We start from the raw sequence: 15,627 nt of genomic DNA, 5'->3' as shown, positions 1-15,627 counted from the left end.
TGCAAGCAGGAGAAATGGCTCTCTTTTCCATTTGCCAAAGAAAAAGATAAATCTTATAAACTGGTCAAATTTGACTTCACCCCATTTTTGTTTAAATTTTGTAAAGAAGGAATTAGTGCTCTTGTCATTTTGAGAGGTTTTTGGTACAGCACCACCACAGGTCATGGAGGCAGCAAGTTTTTCAAACAGTTTGGTTTGATTGACACAGTGCAGTGTTAAAATTAAATGCACCAGATTAAACAGTAAAAGATAGTGCTATTTTGATCCCCATTTGAACCATGTGTACCACAATGTCAGGTGTGAAAACTCCCTAAAGTTTATTCATGACTGAGAATGGCCCAGTCAAAGTCCACAACAAGTCTAAAGGAGAATCTGTAGACAGACTTGAAAACTGATGCTCGCAGATACTTTAGATCCTGTCTGACTAAGGTTGAGGCATTTTGCAAAGACGACTTGCCAAAAATTAAAGAACTGGAGGAACAAGTTGGTTTCAAGTGATTTTTTTTATTTTGTTGAGGGGGACTCCAAAGATGCAGTTTTCTGAGTTTAATATCAGATTATGGAGAACTAAGACAGATTACTGAAGAAAAAAAAAGAGAATTCTTAGATTAAAGTCAGACTTTTTCTCTTTTTCAGTGCCTCTAATCCTCTTGTAATGTGATACAGTGCTGAAAATCTCAAAGGCTAAAGGGCAAGACACTCTCAAAGACATGAACTTAAGAACCGCTAAGTGCTGGTTCAAATATCATCTGAAGTAATACTTCAAATAGTGAAAGAAGCAAAAACTGCTGAATAGAAACTTTTCGTCTCGCTCAAGGCTCATAACGTCAACTGACCTTTCTCACATTACGACTGCCACCTAAAAATACCACTTTACATCAAGACTTAAACAAGTGTTGAGGTTTTTTTTTAGGTTAAGTGGTTGATTAATTCTAATCTTTTGCGTCAATTACGTACAGAAAGAATAGGAATGAGTCATTGGGAGACAAATAAAGAGATCTTTAAATCCATACTCTCAGTCTCACTCTGAATTAATCATGGATTTAAATTTCCATTGCTGAGCATTCATGAGTGTGACAGAGAGGGTCGAGTGAATGTGTGATGGTGTGATAATGCCAGGCCAGTCTGACAGGCACCGTGTATAATCGCTTTAGGCCAGGAGTTGCACAACAATGTGGGTTTGGGTAATGTCAGTGGTTTGGGGCCCGGGACAGTGAGCGAGCAGTCCTGTTAAAACGCTGCCCTTCCAATGAGTCTGCAATCCAGTTCAGAGATCCACAAGAGCGGATTTTCACATATAAAAAAGTACTGGCGACTTTCATTTCTCGTTTTAAAACTAAAATGTCGACAGTTCCTCTTTTTGCACCGTAAAACAATGTCGAAGTCTTCCTGCAAAATGAATCAGGAGATTTTTTTTTTTTTTTTTGGGTTGGTTTGGGTTGTTTTCTTCAGTTTGTGTGAAAGATGAGAAGCTGTGACGGCACACGGGGCAAAAGCACACTCTGCGCCAAGCCCGGGTAAACCCGCGACCAAAACAAAGTATCACGTGCTCCTGTCCCGCTACTACCAAACCCGCTCTGAGAAAAACAAAACATTCTGACTCATCCTAAATGACTGTTTACCTGGCAAGCGAACATGATCTCTACTCCGTATTTTCACTCTTAGTGTAAAGCCCCTAGATTCGGTGCTCCTCCCCTCTTTAGCTGAAGACCTAACTCTTTGCTGTTACGGCTACACTCACTGTGAAGTTAGTGGTAAGCCAGGACACTGAGTGGTCTGTCCTCTGGGCTGCAGCCAGAAAATAGGGACGGACAAAACAAAACACTGGCAGAGGAGCACAGAGTCTGAGGTGGGTGGAATCAGCCGCATACACATTCCACCTGATTTGTTTGAAAATGAAAGGATCACACAATATGGGATTTTCCAGAGTTCAGTCCTGTTATATAAAGGCTAAGTAAGTGTTAATTTACCAACAGCAGCACCTGATGTTTCACTAACTCGAATGAAAAAAAAAATAAAAAAAGGACTCCAAAGCTCAGAACACATGCTGTGTAAATGGAAGGTGCTCTTACTGAGTATGTTTGACCTAGTTTTAGAAAAGTCTTGTGGTTTGACGTAGTGCCTTGCGAAAGGATTTGTACTCCTTGAGCTTTTCACATTTATTCATGTTACAACCAAAAACCATAAGCTGTTAAGGTTGAAAGACATGAAAGACCTTGGGTCAGCCAAGCAGCCATATTTAAGTTCACTTACACAAGGAAAAAGTTGTCTAAAACCGCAAAACTTAGAAAAAAAACAACAACAAAAAACATGCCCTGTCTGGTGGAGGAACTCCTGAAACCAACTTTTTTTTCAGTTTGTATTATAAGCTCAACTCAACTGTATTTATTAATAGGATTGATTTGGAAAACAGCAGACCCCGTGTTTGAGGGGTATAGGGACATGAACTGGATAGCTGAAATCCACAAATATTTAAGACTCCCTTTGGAATCCCTTACAACTGCCTATTTTACCAGTTCTAACATGAAACACACTTTAACATGCTTTAATTCGCATAGTTGAAACCACTGAAGCTTTCTTATCTCTGCTCTTGAGGATACAGCCAATCAACGGCAAGGCAAATGAATGGCACTCCTGGATTAGCTGCTTTACAAACACAAGCCAATAGCGGCTCAAGTAGCAGGTATCTCAACTTCCAAAGATGCTAAAAAAATCCACACATTGGTGATTTTTTCTGCAAATAATTTCAAGCTTCACAGAAAACTGTAAGCAGGTGAATCTTCAAATACTGAACAATGAACATGTGAGGATCTATTGTAATTGCATTATATTTGTCTGTATGATAGGAGTGAATTGATAACATATTGTTTTATATAAATTGAATAACTTAGTTTTTTAAAGACGAGATCAGTGCTATATAAAAAACTGTACATCAAAAATATACATATTTTTGCATATACAGATATACAAATATACAGATCTTTATTTTTTATTGATAAATAAAGACATACCTGAAGTCCACTCTTGGGTGCCTAATAAATTAAAGGCATTTGTGGTCTACCACATAAAATAGCAATTTAATTAATTGAACTTTGTAGTTTTGTGATAACAACCATAAAAGGAATTCAAAACTCGCATCTTGTGCAAAACTTTTTAACTTAAAATAAGAAAAACAACAAAACAGTTAAAACATTTTTTATGAAAAATTTATATCCAGAAAATATGCACCAAATGAGATCAAACTGTAAAACAAGGGCACCGATGAAGAAGTCCAAAATGAGATAAATTAGAAACATTCAGCTGAGGTTAAAGTGATGTGATGTCATATCATCAGAATAGCGTCCATAAATAAACACACGTGTTCCACACTCAGACATCAACATGCAAACATAATTTGATAGCTGTGATGCACCATAACTCTGGCCTGCTCTCCTGCCTGTTTACTGCCTCAGTCCATTGAAGTTTGATGAAATCCCCTAAAGCCCTTCTGGGGCAAACAAGAATGAAAGAGCGCAGAGAGCAATAGTAGTGCTGGAGCTAAGGAGGTAAACAAATCTGTAGCAGGATAGAAGGGAAAACATTACGTTGTGAAATCGTCTGTGGAGCTACTAGTATCACGCTGTTGCTCCATCAGATCAGCATGGATCAGCAGTTACGTCACAATGTTACATCGTTCTCTGCCAACACCATCAAAACAAGTTGATCGACTTGTACTTACCAGGGCATAACAACCTGATGATGTGAAAAGAAAAATCTCCAGTTTTTTAATTAATATATTAAACTAATTATCTGAATAATCCAAAGAAGCAAAGACAATCCAAGAAAGACCAATGCACTGTTTTGGAGAAGGAGAGCTGTTGTAGAAGAAAAAACAACTCTGGTAACTCCTGACAAGCTAGAGAAATCCAATCCACTGATGGTGGAAGAAGCAATTGCTGAAAAAAAGCCATAAGAAGTTCTGTTTGCTGCTGGCAGCAACCAGTGTGGTGGCCCTGATTTGTATAACTTCATTTCAGCAGGAAACGGCTCAGTTTTGGCTGACTCATATCAAAGTATATTTATGTTTTGCAATGGCCCAGTCAAAGTTCAAACCTTAATTCAATACAAAATTTGTCCTAAAGTTTTAAAAGGACATATGTTTAAAGATACATTCCATCCAACTTGATGGTGCCCATAAATCAGTTCCTCTGTCCATTCCCACTTTGTTTGACACCCCCTGTGTGCAGCTATGGTAATTGAGTACTACAAAACAAAATGTGATCCAGTAAGTGAAGAGTACAGGTAATTGTGAAAAAGTTTCCGCATTGAAATCAGGCGGGAAGAAAAAAAAGACACAAAGTATTCCTCTACAGTAAAGAAAAGGATATAAAAGCATGTGCTGGAATGTTCCAAGTGTCTGCCTGTCTGTCTGCCATCGTGATTGTGCATCTGCCAGCAGAAGAGCTTTAATTATGAGGCCCAGGTTATGTGTGTGCATGCACACACACACACACACACACACACACGCGCGCGCACACACACCCACACACGCACACAGAAGACTAGCGTCCCACATATCTCCAACACAGGCCTCACAGTTCCGCTGACTAACCAGTGGCACCAGACTTTGGCCTGCGGCTCCCTGATTCCAGTAAATGTCTTGTTATGCAACTCCTCACAAGTGTCACCCAGACTGAACTTGGAGCTTTCTGGGACTCTCCTTCCCTTAATCTTTAGCTCTTTTTTTTTTGTACAAGGAATGGAAGCCCCTAGTGTAGCTGAAGGTTTGACAATGGCAGAAGAATATGGAGAGACAACAAGGGAGGGGAGTGTCTGGTAACCTTTTAAAAAATTAAGTGTGACCTCCTTTATGCTTTGGCTAGAAACTGGGAATGAAGAGCAGACAGTGCAAGCAGGAAATGGGGAGGGGGGTGAGGGGAGCTCCTTCAGTTCTTTTTGCCTAAGAATCACAGCTGCCCCTCATGTCTTGGGACAATGCCAAGACTCCTTAAATGCTTCACAGGGGTTTGGTGTGTGTGCTTTTTGAGTGTTTGCGCGTCTGTGTGTGTTTGTGTGTGTGTGTGTTGCGAACCAGCTGAAAGAAGAGGACTGCTGCTCTATTTAACTTTCTGTACCACTAAAACACTTTCAGGGAAGTTAATATTCTTAGATTTGTGACAAAGTTCAACTAGTTTTGTGCTTACTCAGGATTATAACACCTTCGGTCTCAGCTTCTGGTCAAATTTAAGCCATATTTCAGAGGTTTATAGGGCAAACATTCCAGCATTAAATAGCTTTCTGTATCCTTGCTCAGAAACAATAAAGAGTTAAACTGTAGCCTGTAAGTTACTTAACTGTTTCAATTCAATGGAAGAGTGTTCATCATTCCTCGCTTTGAGAGAAATTTTTTAAAGGGTTTCATTTCTAAGGCTGACAATATTAGAGAAACACATAGATACATTATTATTGTTCAAATACTGTTAATTTGGCACAATTTACATTGAGATTGACCCAAAGTAAACCTAGTTTGTGCCTGCCATTTCAAGGGCTTGCAACTGAAAAGACAGCATAAAAGGGCAATATCAATCAAAAGCTTCTTGCTTTTCCAGTTTAAATTCTAACTTTAGGGAACACTGTAGTTTTACCGAATGGGAACTCAGAAAATCTAACTCCGAAGTACAAAGGGACCACACCGTAAGTACTTCTTGTTCCCGTCAAACAATTAGCAAAAATATTGAAGAAGCCTCCAGTAGAGAAAAAATGGCGAAAGAGAAAGACCAGATGTGCAAAACATCTTTACACTCTTAGAAAATACAACTAGATAATTGCTACTGCTACTCATTGTGCCAAAAACCAGTCTTTGAATCAGTGCTTACGTTGTGTCATGCATATGGTAACAGCAGGTTTTAAGTAAATACTTGGTAGAAATGGAAACAATAAGTGATAGAAAAAATATACAACATTTGAAAGTATTGTAAAAATTCTGCAATTGAACCTACAATTATCATCTGATTTCGAGTTTCCTATTACCACTAAAGTTTTTTTCTTAATGAGTGCTGAGTGCTTTACTGTAGTTCACAATATAATACATATAAAGTTTTACGCTTTGATACTTTATTTCATTTCAAAGAGATGCAAAAAGAAACTATTTTCGATACTTTAGTCAATAGAACCACCATAGCATTAAGCAAGGATAAAATTTTGGCTAGTAGGACAGAAGTCTATTCCACTCCAGTAAAACTGTTTCTTACGCTGAACCCTTCGCTCCATTACTCTGGATTATTAAATGTTGAGAAGACAAATGCTATTCTGATATTCCTTTGATAAAAGCTTGGTTGTTCACTCTTATTGAGCTCCTTCCTGCTTTCTCAGAATTTGAGAGGACTTGTTCAGGTTCTAGACATACAAAGACTGGGCTGTTTTAAAACAAACTTTGATTATATTTGATCAAATCTCAACAGATTAAGTAATTCTTATCAATAGCTTTTAGAAATTAAACAAAGCATCAATTGACAGACCCACAGTGAAGCCTAGGGACGATTCAACCAATTTGCAACTGAGCATTTACAAAATGATTCAGTTCAACTCTGAGTAATTTCCAATGAAAAATTTGTTGCATAATGCAATATTTTTTTTTTTTTTAAGCGGGATGTTTAATTGTCTTCCACAGATTGCATAACTGCATTTGGATGTCAAAGGTAAGATAAAAATGCAGAAACACGCAAGTGGCAGTGTGGCTGCAAAACCCAATAATGAGAGGCTGGATTCAGTTTTTTACACATTACTGGTTGAAATGTTTCATTTACTGGTTCATAGTTTTTGTACTGGGACAAGAAGTGATAAAATGAAAAGTTTGACATTTGAAGAAAACTATCAACGTATGAGACTATCCAACGTCATTTGTCTGATTTAAAAGAAAAATATATCTTTAAATCATTTCAGTTGTCATTCGCTTCTATGGTGCTGCAGGTGCTTGGAAGTTATTCTGTTAAAATGCTGGAGCAGAACCTTTCTCCTGTCAAAGTCAGTGTTTACAGTAAGACTGAGTGGGATGGGAGTCAATAGGCGCATTGACATGGTAATGACCCTTGTGTCGCTTGCTGTACAATCTGCTTGGACTGATGTGTTTGTCCGCTGCTACAGTTTGTTTTGAGATCCGTGGGAGTATTTACCAGCGTAGGTTGAGGAATTTCAGGTCAAGAGAGCACCGTGTACGGAGGAAACCTCTGACTGAGCTGATCCTGATACTGACATCAAAAGCACCTGAGCCATCAGGCTCCACCAGCTTACAGCAAATATTTATCCAGTAGTGACGTAAAAGCAGAAAAAGAACAGATTTTTGGCAGGTATGAATGCATGAGTACCTCGTGTTATTTTAATGTGTGACTTTATTTATCTCATTAATTCCGTTCATAAAGTTGAACTAATATACTATACAGATTGTTTACACACAGAATAACAGAAGTCAAGGATGTATTTCAGTTAAGTTTTATAATAAAAGCGCCAATGATGCAGCACCAAATTGGTGTTCATGAAGCCCAGGTTTCTTTAATACTAGCCTGCAGCTTGTCTGCATTGTTGGTTCTGATGTCTCTCATCTTGCTCAGATTCTCCATAGGGATCAGGTCAAGTGAGCTTTCCGGCCAATAAAACACATTGATTATATGGTGACAGACAGCTATAAGCATTTTTGTTGTAGTTTGTAAAGTGTCAAAACTTCTTGAAAATAAAATCAGCAATAAAGCTTGTCAGTAGAGGGAGACATGAAGCACTCTAAATTTCATGTGCTGATTTAGGACTTGAGCTTTTCAAGCACACTTTTTTTTGAAGCTGTCCCTGCATTTCTGGCAATAATGCTTTACAAATAACTGGTCGTAAAATGAGCACAGATCTAAGACGTAAAGAATGAGCACCGCAAAAATTTTTGGTGATGCATTGTTTTTGCCATCTGCTCTCTTTCCCGTCAGGTGGCATCCTGGGCTTGGGCCAGTGCCCAGACCAAGCTGGTCCCACCTGACACAACTGTCCTCCAAATTCACACTGTCACAGAAGGCCTGAGAAGTGTGGAGGCTGTCATGACTCAGCTTAGACTGGACCTATCATGGAAGATTAGTGGGACTGTGAAATGAGCTCTGTACAATTACAGAGCATAGAACCCTAATTAGATATTAATGAGAACTTTATGTGCTTTCTTCGCTAACAGTATATAGTCACAGCTATAAACCATCCTCAAGTTAATTCTAATTAATAACTGAAGGTGTGAAGGAAACCAAGCACTTTTTTGTTATGCAGCCAGTGATATCTACTGTAGCTCACATAGAAACCACTGTCAGCCAGACTTACTCAATCAGTGAATCAACACAAACCACATATTTCTGATTCAGTGATTTGTGTTCTGTTAAGGTAATTTGGTGTGAGTGCTTTTATCAAAATTACTTTTCCAGCATCTGCATTAACAGAATATGTGCCTGTTACTAATGAAACCAACAAGCTTTTGTATTTCCAGAGTCATTTTGTCCCATGTGAAATAGAATGTGGGTAACAGATAAAAATTAGAAAAGCAACAAGCCAAACCAATGAAGAAAGAAATGTTAGAATATGAGAGATGAGACCAGAACTGACCAAATTTTAGTAACCTCTGACCAGTCGATCATAAGCTCATTTTCTGATTAGTCATTCCATCATACTAAGCAAGTTCTATCAAGCTGCAATGAGAACAATCATTATGCTGTGTATCTTTATCAAGACTTATATAGAATTTACAATTGGAAACTGCTGTTTTAATAATGTTAGCCATGCTAATGGCTACAACAACGCTAATGGTGAAAATGCTAATATAATATGCCAAAGCTCATTTAAAATGGACACTTCATAATAGCTTTGTCTTTTTGTCTTTAAACTGTTTCCCAGAATCTCTCTTCTCACACAGTAGACTGACTTTATCGCTGCCACTACCAATTGTTGTTTTTATATATATATTTTTTTCAAACTGTTCTTTGATTATAGTAGAATTTAGCTGATCAGAATAAAATTAACCATTCAAGATTTACCAAAAACTGATTGGAAATCTGTCAAAATTTAAAAGGAGAAAATTTGTTTAAATGTTAATTATATTAATTTCTTTTGAGTTTGGGCTGCCTTGTAACTGAGCTCCTGCTGAAGATACATTGTGTGACAAGCCCCCTGTGTGGAACTGAGCTCTATGAATAACTCCTCTCAGCAGTACTGAATGGTACTTTGCTTTCCAACATAATTACTCAGTTTTAAACACCCCCAACATGGCAGGAAAGGCGGAAAACCCAGGGGGTAGCCAAGCACCCCCCACTGGGCTGCCAGTCACACACAAACTGCTACATGGCTGCTGGAGCAACAGAGAATAAAGCTGTTAATGTAGATGCAGCAGATCAGATGAAAGACACGTTAAGATTCTGTCAGTGTGACTCGGTCACATGTGTCATAAAATAAAAATTGACTGATGCAAATCACAGTGCTGGAGACAATTAACCAGCACTAATATTTTGTAGCACTGTTTTGCCATAACAAAGTCACAAATTATCTCAGGACTCCAGAAATATAGTGATCAAAGGCTGAAAAACTGAAAGTGGGGTACCAACACCTTTCTTCTGCGAACCTTCCTTCTGGTTATTACCAATTAAACATGGTTTAAGCATTAAACTATTTCAAGATTTAAAATGCTACAGTTTCAAGCATACACATATATTCTGTCAAAAATGTTGCTACGGTTTAAAGTCTGCTTAAAACTATACCAGAGAAAGTCTTAGTGACCAGACCTTTTTCCTACCTGTTGCTGAACACTTTGGGTCAGCTGGGTGAAAAAACATTGCTACAATTTTTCCTCACTTACAGGAAAAGCAATTGAGTTGTTTGGGAGCAAATACAGCCATGACATATCCAAATCAACATAATAAAGAAATGTCAATAAGTTATTTTATTCCAGCAGAAGTGGAAATAACTGTTATTTGTCCTGTCTCCAATCATAGCGACTCAATCGTGTTTTGGAAGATTTTTGTTTTACATTTTGGAGCAAATAAAATTTTATTGTGAGGATCTCATACTGGCTAAGCTTCCAAAAGACAATTATTAAAATGGCAATAAAAAAAATACAATAAACATTTTAATGCAATGTGTGATAATTATCAAAGAAATTTGCATTTACAGCTATCTTTGTGGATTAAATAATGATGCACCTTCTCAAGTAAAAGCAATGAATCCTGCTTACCACTTTGTGTTTGTGTTTAGCCCCCAAATAGTAAAAAAAAACGCACTGCAAGACCATTTTAGGGCAAAAATGCACATCCAGAATAAACAGTGGGCAATTGACTTCAGGTAAAAATCTACTTGAACGATATCAATTCCCCCTTGCAACACATCTGACCAATGAGGGCTTTGTTTACTGAGAGTATTCCACTACACTGGAAGTGTTTTTCCACTTGTGGGACAACATTTGACAAATCAATGTGAATTTTAAGCTAATTTACTAAAATCCCTGAGATCAGACAGATTACTACGAAGCAAAATGTTTGCAAAAAAGATCAAATACCTCCATGAAAACAGTGAAAATCCAAGTGAATCAGTATTGTTTATATCAATCTGTGTCAGATTTATCAGAAGCAGCAAAAAATAATATTTTCTCCAATAACTGTGACTGACACATGTCACATTTCAGCACACAAGGTTGCTCAGATGGAGCCAGCCCAAACAAGAAAGAAAAAATCTACAACTGCTTCAAATTTCAACAACCCAGACAGCTTACAACAGAGGGCAGCCGTAGTAAATCTTTCAGTATAATGGGCTCACAATGATTTCCTGCTGGGAGAGCAGACTGTCTTTAATTTATTATCAGACATCAATGAAACTATTTGTCTCCTGTAAAACGAATGAACAAAATGAACGAAAGATTTTCGCCCCTCGATAGTCCTCAGTAGGCGTGCTTTCTTTCACACCACATCAGAAATTTTGAATCTACTCTTGTGTAATGTTTTGGGACAGTTTCTAGGACACATGATCGGCTCCAGTGTCTCCTTACGACATAGCCGCTTAAACTCAGCTGCTCTAAAGTTCCACAGTCTTATGTGGAAAACTGTGATTCAGCCTGAAAATTTACAACATTTTTGCAGGACAAGAAAAAACAGAGTAGAGCTGCCTCAGCAGTACAGTGATTACCATGATTATCATGTTTAAAAGATCAATATGGCAAACTGGAAGAAAAAAAAAATCCTGTTGAGTCAGGAGACTCACATAAGTCACATTCTGCAGTAAGAAGTCAGATGACTGTTTAAGGTGATGATGGTAGTAACAGACAAGTTTGCAAAATTATAATGCACTGCTTGTAAGACATGGTACAATTAACAATTTCATTGGCATTTAAATATTTTTGCATGCTTTTTTCAGTTTAGACTATTGAAAAAGCAATAGGCTAAACTTAATTGTGAGGTGAAATTAAAGATGTACCAATCAGTCAACTGGGGATCGACTTAGGCCATTTTTTTTTCTTGATCAGCCCTAATTTTTGACAGCATGTCTTTTTTGAGTTTAAAAAAAGATTCAAAATGTTAGGGACATGGACTATGCATGGACCATATTGTTTTATCTTTTATGTGTTACAGTCTGTATAGGAGAAAAAAAACCCCAGAAGTGTCTAAAATGAAAATCGACAGGTCAGACATAATCAACCAGGAAAATCCTGATGAATGAATCATTTGTGAAGATATAAACCCAAAGATAACATGCCAGTAACACAGACAACACAATGGAGATATAAACGTAAACAACTTTAAAACAAAGTCTACAAAATAAATGCCTTGTCTATCAAGCACCACAGAGAAGCCAAATCTCCCCAGAGGGGACATTGCAGTTTTACCACATGAGATAAAAACAGCATAAATCACAATGAAGTCCATAAAAACCCACTGTGAAATACCACAGACACAAAAAAATCCCCAGTGGATAATGTTGTACAGGAACTGGCATAGGTAGCTTGAACATGTGCCAATCAATAGGCAAGAAATTGGCCAGTCTTCACCTGATTGGCACTGATCAGTGCCGATCATTGTTTTCCCAACAGTAAAAACAGCAAAAGATGTTTTACCACAGATGGTAAGAACTTCATACCATTGTCAGTCCCTAGATGCATCAACTAATGATATGTTTTGCTGCATAAGATTTGTTGCGACTATTCTTGACAGCGCATTTTCTTTCTCCTGCTTTAAGGATCGCAGTCATTTTGAATTTTAAAAAACCAAAACCGAAACTAGCAGGTCAGAGTTTTGTCAGCTTTGTTGACAAAAAGTTTTTCTCCAATCCAGACATTTTTTCTGGAGAATTAAAACCACATGCAGAATGACTAGAATTACAGTAGAAATGAGTGACATTTATGCTATTGAATAAAAACTAAGTTGTAAAAACACTGGAAGGATCCATATTTAATTTTAGTTTGAGGAACAGTGAGATAGATTGTGTTGCAAGATATACGTTATTTATATTGCATTCTAAAATACATATTAGACTTCAATGTAAAAATATGTATTTTCTTGATAAAAGTGAACTAAAAAGTATTTGAATATAGCTTTACACTATTGTCAACTGACTAAATTGTGAGTAAAGTTAAATTACACTACTTCTTAAAAGAAAATTGGTGATCGGCATCAGTCAGGAATAAACACATGATTGGTGCACCGCTAATGTTGTCCTCAGTAAATTCCAAGAAGCAAGAATGAAAACAGTCAGACAGACATACCTTCCAACCTGCAGAGCTGTTGCTGTCTCCCTTGTCTTTGAAGTAAGGCACACTTTTCACCATCCAGTCATAAATCTGAGACAGCGTTAGTCTGTTCTCTGGAGAACTTTCAATAGCTTTGGTTATGAGGTCTGCATATGACATATTCCCCCATGCGTTCCGCCGAGAGGAACTGCTCTTCCTCTGTGCAGCGGCTGCAGCAGCTGCTGCGGCTGCCGAAGGTGAGGAGCCCACCGGGGTGGAGAGCAGAGGCACCTGCTGCTGCTGCTGCGGGAGTTGCGGGTTTGGGTGCTGCTGCTGCTGCTGATGCTGGTGATGATGTTGCTGTTGGGCTTGCTGGTGGACGCAGTTTTCCTGACACTGAAACTCGTTGCACAGGATGACCGGCTTCTGCTCCGTGAAGTCTTCATTCTCCTCCAGCAGGCTCAGATTGTTGATGAACTCCGCATTGCCAACGCCGGGCTCCTGCTTCACGGACGGCACCGGCGACGAGGTGTTGGAGTCTCCCGGGTTGATGAACTCCGGTCGGGGCAGGGGCCAAGTGCACGACCGGGGCCGCGAAAGGGGCTCGAAATCCGGGTCGATTTCCACCAGGTGTGGCTGCTGGGCCGCTTCCGCCATGGTGTCGAGAGGTGACCGAGTGTTCTTACAATGTCATACAAGTGTGACACCTTTTAAATAAGTCAAAACTTACGTCTCTGAAATGTTGAGAAACTCAAGAAAAGTCTCAGTGCTCCGCCTGGGCGCAAAATCCTCACTGGAAGTTACATCCCAAGCCGGTGGAAACGTGAAGCAGGTTGAAAAAGTCTGCGACTGAGTGGTCTTTCAAGGGGGCTAAAGTGGAGTTGGTGGGACGGGTCTGCTGGAGCGCTGGTTTGTTTATGTGGTCCAGTCGGGGTGATGTTCCGTCTGATGTCCCGCACAGCCTGTTGACTCCGTGTTGTAGACCATGTGAGGAGGATTTACTGGAAGTCTCATTTGTCAACTGATACCACCCACATTTGACTGACAGCCCTGAGCCACCAATGAATGCTATTTTAAAAGCTCCGCTGGTTTTATTCTGAGAGGGACCACAAATACAGTTAGTTCTCAGATTCTCTTCTAAAGTTCTTTGTAATGTCAGTTTAAGTAAAATAATCTGGCTTCTATAACAGTTTTTGTTGTCAATTTCTCCTCCGACCCCTAGAATTATATTATATTATATTATATTATATTATATTATATTATATTATATTATATTATATTATATTATATTATATTATATTATATTATATTAATTTAAAAGATTGCCTATTTCAGTAACACAGAAAGAAAGACATTTCATTACACCCTTTTTCTTTTTTCTGTTAAATACTAAAAGAATAAAGTTTTCAAAAGGTACTTTCAGTCTCACAAATGAGCTTCACTGGAACGCATATTTCAATTTATTGAACATGATTGAATATATAGTGTATATTTTGAGTTGAAAGTAGAGCAGATGAAATCAAGTATTGGAAATAATAATTATAATAAAAAAAACATTTAGTTTTCAAATAAAATTAGGCTAGTTATATATTCCATGGTGCAACTTTTTAGGTAAAAAAAAAGAATCAAATCAATGTTTTTGATTAGATGGTTGATTAATGTAGCATCAAGCTGAATGGAGTATTTTTTTTTTTCATTAGGAAGCAAGATGTAGTTAAAGCTGAGGGAAGAAAATCTGCAAAACACTTTATCCAATAGCTGAAGTTACCTGCCAACAGATCATACAATCATAGCTGTCATAGAACAACATGACCATGGCAATGTCCAGACCTAAACCCACTTCAACATCTGTGGCAAGATTTGATAATTGCTATTCAAAAATGCTCTTTGTTCAGTTCAGATTTTTTTTGTTTTGTTTTGTTTTTGACTACATTAAAATACAACGGAAGCTTTTAAATGGTAAATAAAATAAAAAAAATTCAGGCAACATGTTAGCTGAGACCCCATAATGATCAAGAGCAAGAAATGTTAAGAGTGTATGTTCTAAATGGATCAAAAGTGCAGTGCAGTTGTGATGCACATAATGATTCATCATAAAAGCCCCTTTTGCAACATCTGGACAACATAACGTCTTTTTGATCTTGCTCTCTTTTTCTCTCTCTGACAGTCTCTTTCTTTCTCTCTCTCTGTTTGTCTCTCCCATTCTTTCTCTCTTTTTTTCTCTCACCATCTCTCCCTTTCAGAATTGAATAGAATTGTGCCATATTTGCACAAAGAAATTAGGATGACCCATTTACCAAATAGTTTTATATTTCACTGGCTCTCAGAAAATGATTCAAATGATTCAAATATCCAAACACAATGGAGAAGCAGCTTCTTAAACAAGAAGCAGCAGCAAAAAGAAGAAAAAAAAAGATTTATTATGCAACTATGGTTTTTTTTTTTTTGCTAGGTTTGCATTCTAATCTGTATGAATCACAGCATCAGTACAGCAACTCATTCTTAAAAATGTATATATATTTCTAAATAAGAATACATTCAAGTAATTTTGTTTACCCTAATTTTGCACTGAAATGCTCAATAGATAGATAGATAGATAGATAGATAGATAGATAGATAGATAGATAGATAGATAGATAGATAGATAGATAGATAGATAGATAGATAGATAGATAGATAGATAGATAGATAGATAGATAGATAGATAGATAGATAGATGCTACAAATTTCATCCAGCATCCGTGGAGTCTGCTGACATCTTGTGGATAATATTAGGTATTACAATCTCAACTGTGTTCGAATAACCTATTGTTATAAGAGGGTTTAGCAGATGTTATTTCGGTCATTCTGAGTTTGAGGCTTTACGAGAATACATAAACATATACTAACTTTCTATTCCGAGCCTTTGTAGTCATGTCTAAATTGAT

General features: G+C 37.7%; 1 protein-coding gene across 1 annotated transcript in view; it reads right to left on the bottom strand.

Annotated features, from left to right (window-relative positions):
• The window catches only part of foxo1a (forkhead box O1 a), a 35,407-nt gene extending 21,675 nt beyond the window's left edge, over positions 1-13,732 (bottom strand). The window contains exon 1 of the mRNA XM_055028338.1: positions 12,737-13,732. Coding sequence (XP_054884313.1) covers positions 12,737-13,357 — 621 coding nt within the window. The 5' untranslated portion in view covers positions 13,358-13,732. The remainder of the gene's footprint in view (positions 1-12,736) is intronic.
• Between the last annotated feature and the right edge of the window lie 1,895 nt (positions 13,733-15,627).

The sequence above is a fragment of the Poeciliopsis prolifica genome, unplaced genomic scaffold (assembly GCF_027474105.1).
Source record: "Poeciliopsis prolifica strain line A6 unplaced genomic scaffold, Auburn_PproV2 SCAFFOLD004, whole genome shotgun sequence".
Lineage (NCBI taxonomy): Eukaryota > Metazoa > Chordata > Actinopteri > Cyprinodontiformes > Poeciliidae > Poeciliopsis > Poeciliopsis prolifica.
Note: the sequence above shows the minus strand (reverse complement) of the source record. Positions and strands in the feature narration are given on the sequence as shown.